Source organism: Gossypium arboreum, chromosome 8 (genome assembly GCF_025698485.1).
Source record: "Gossypium arboreum isolate Shixiya-1 chromosome 8, ASM2569848v2, whole genome shotgun sequence".
In the NCBI taxonomy this organism is placed as follows: Eukaryota; Viridiplantae; Streptophyta; class Magnoliopsida; order Malvales; family Malvaceae; genus Gossypium; species Gossypium arboreum.
In genome coordinates, this window is record NC_069077.1 from 124,336,054 (window position 1) to 124,337,731 (window position 1,678).

Sequence of the window (1,678 nt, forward strand, 5' to 3'; positions counted from 1 at the left end):
GAATCTAAAATATGAAAAGGGCGTATCATTAAAATTTAAAAGGATTTATTTTATTTTATTTCTCAACGATCTGTTGGAGTAAGTCTAATAATTAATCATCGATATTTTGTAGGTCTATTAAAGATAGATACTAAAAGAATTTTTTTACATATTAAATAATGTAGTAATACATGATGTATTTTAAATGTAAAATGGACTTAAAAATTTGATTAATATAATATTGATTATTAAATGATTAATATAATTAGCCAATTAACCCTGTTAAGCGTACACAAAGAATAATAGCTTACTCACCGCTTTAGAAATTTGCGTCCCGATTTGTCTCATTTCCGGTTAACAACGTGCTCCAAGACAGCCAAATACCATGTGGCCCTTTCCTCCCTTAAAGTCAATCATTACTCATCACTCATCACTCATTAACCAAAGCGGCCAACCCCCCGACACGCACTCGGTAACAAGGCATCTCCTTTCCCCTCATCTTCCTCCACTGTCCTCTTTCGCTGCCTAACCCAAACAAAGCAATGGCTTTCCTTCCGCCCACCGCCACTTTCACAGCCGCCCTCCTCCTCCTCTTCCTCCACACCCCACTGGCCACGTCATCCCCCCTCAACCTCACCGGCGACTCCCTTTCACCCTACGAAGTCCTCCAAGGCTACAACTTCCCCGTTGGGCTTCTCCCCCAAGGCGTCTTAAAGTACAAATTAGATGAATCCACCGGTCGGTTCCATGCCTACTTAGAGGGTTCGTGTAGCTTCTCACTGGAAGGGTCTTATCAACTCAAATACAAATCCACGATCAGCGGGATCATCTCCAACAACAGGCTCAAAAACCTGAGTGGAATCAGTGTCAAGATCCTGTTTTTATGGCTCAACATCGTGGAGGTTGTTAGAGATGAAGATGAGCTGGAATTTTCGGTGGGGATTGCATCTGCTAGCTTTCCTATTGACAACTTTTACGAGTGCCCACAGTGCGGCTGCGGATTGGATTGCGCTAATAGTAATGGGAAAGTAAGCAAACTTAGAATTAAGTCTTCTTTTCCTTCAATTTAGAGGAATTTGTGGGGGTAGAATAAATTAACTACAGAGGTTCATGAAAAACGGATTTGGATGAACCTTGGTTTAAATTGAATTGGGTTTTTAGTTAATCGAAATTGATGGACTCAACTTTTTTAATGGGTTTAGACCTTGAACTCATATTTATTTGTTGCTGTTTATGTGGTTGGTATTGGTTTCATCCTTTAAATGCTTGGTTTAGGGAAGAACTGATCAACCACACGTTAGTGATATGAGCAAGATAAAGCAAGATAATGTAGAATAGGTTAAAACATTAGTGCAACCCTTATTAATGCTACGAGCCAGATAGTTTAGAATGCTAAGACCATGTTAAACAGATCCCCATCCTGTTATTCTGCATTCTACTATAGAAGTTATTCACAAGATCGTGTACTCTAAACAATTTCGGAACAGTGATTTCCTGTAACTATTAAGCTATGTTGATAAGATTCGTGGCTAAGCATCAAATATCGGGTATGAGTACAACACAGGCAGGTTGATGTTTTTCTAGTCTTTTTTCAGATATATATACTTCTAGGTTGATCTTAGTATCCTTATGTATCTGATATTTCAAGAAAAATGAAGAGTTGGAATGAGGTAAAGAGGGCAGAATGGAGGACTATAGC

The 1,678-nt window shown here is 39.0% G+C and overlaps 1 protein-coding gene across 1 annotated transcript; it reads left to right on the forward strand.

The window, feature by feature from the left end:
• The first annotated feature begins 314 nt into the window (after nucleotides 1-314).
• Nucleotides 315-1,172, forward strand: LOC108487056 (uncharacterized). The gene has a single exon (XM_017791276.2). It carries the CDS (start codon nucleotides 522-524, stop codon nucleotides 1,047-1,049), a length of 528 nt encoding a protein of 175 aa, XP_017646765.1. The 5' UTR covers nucleotides 315-521; the 3' UTR covers nucleotides 1,050-1,172.
• Nucleotides 1,173-1,678: the final 506 nt, after the last annotated feature.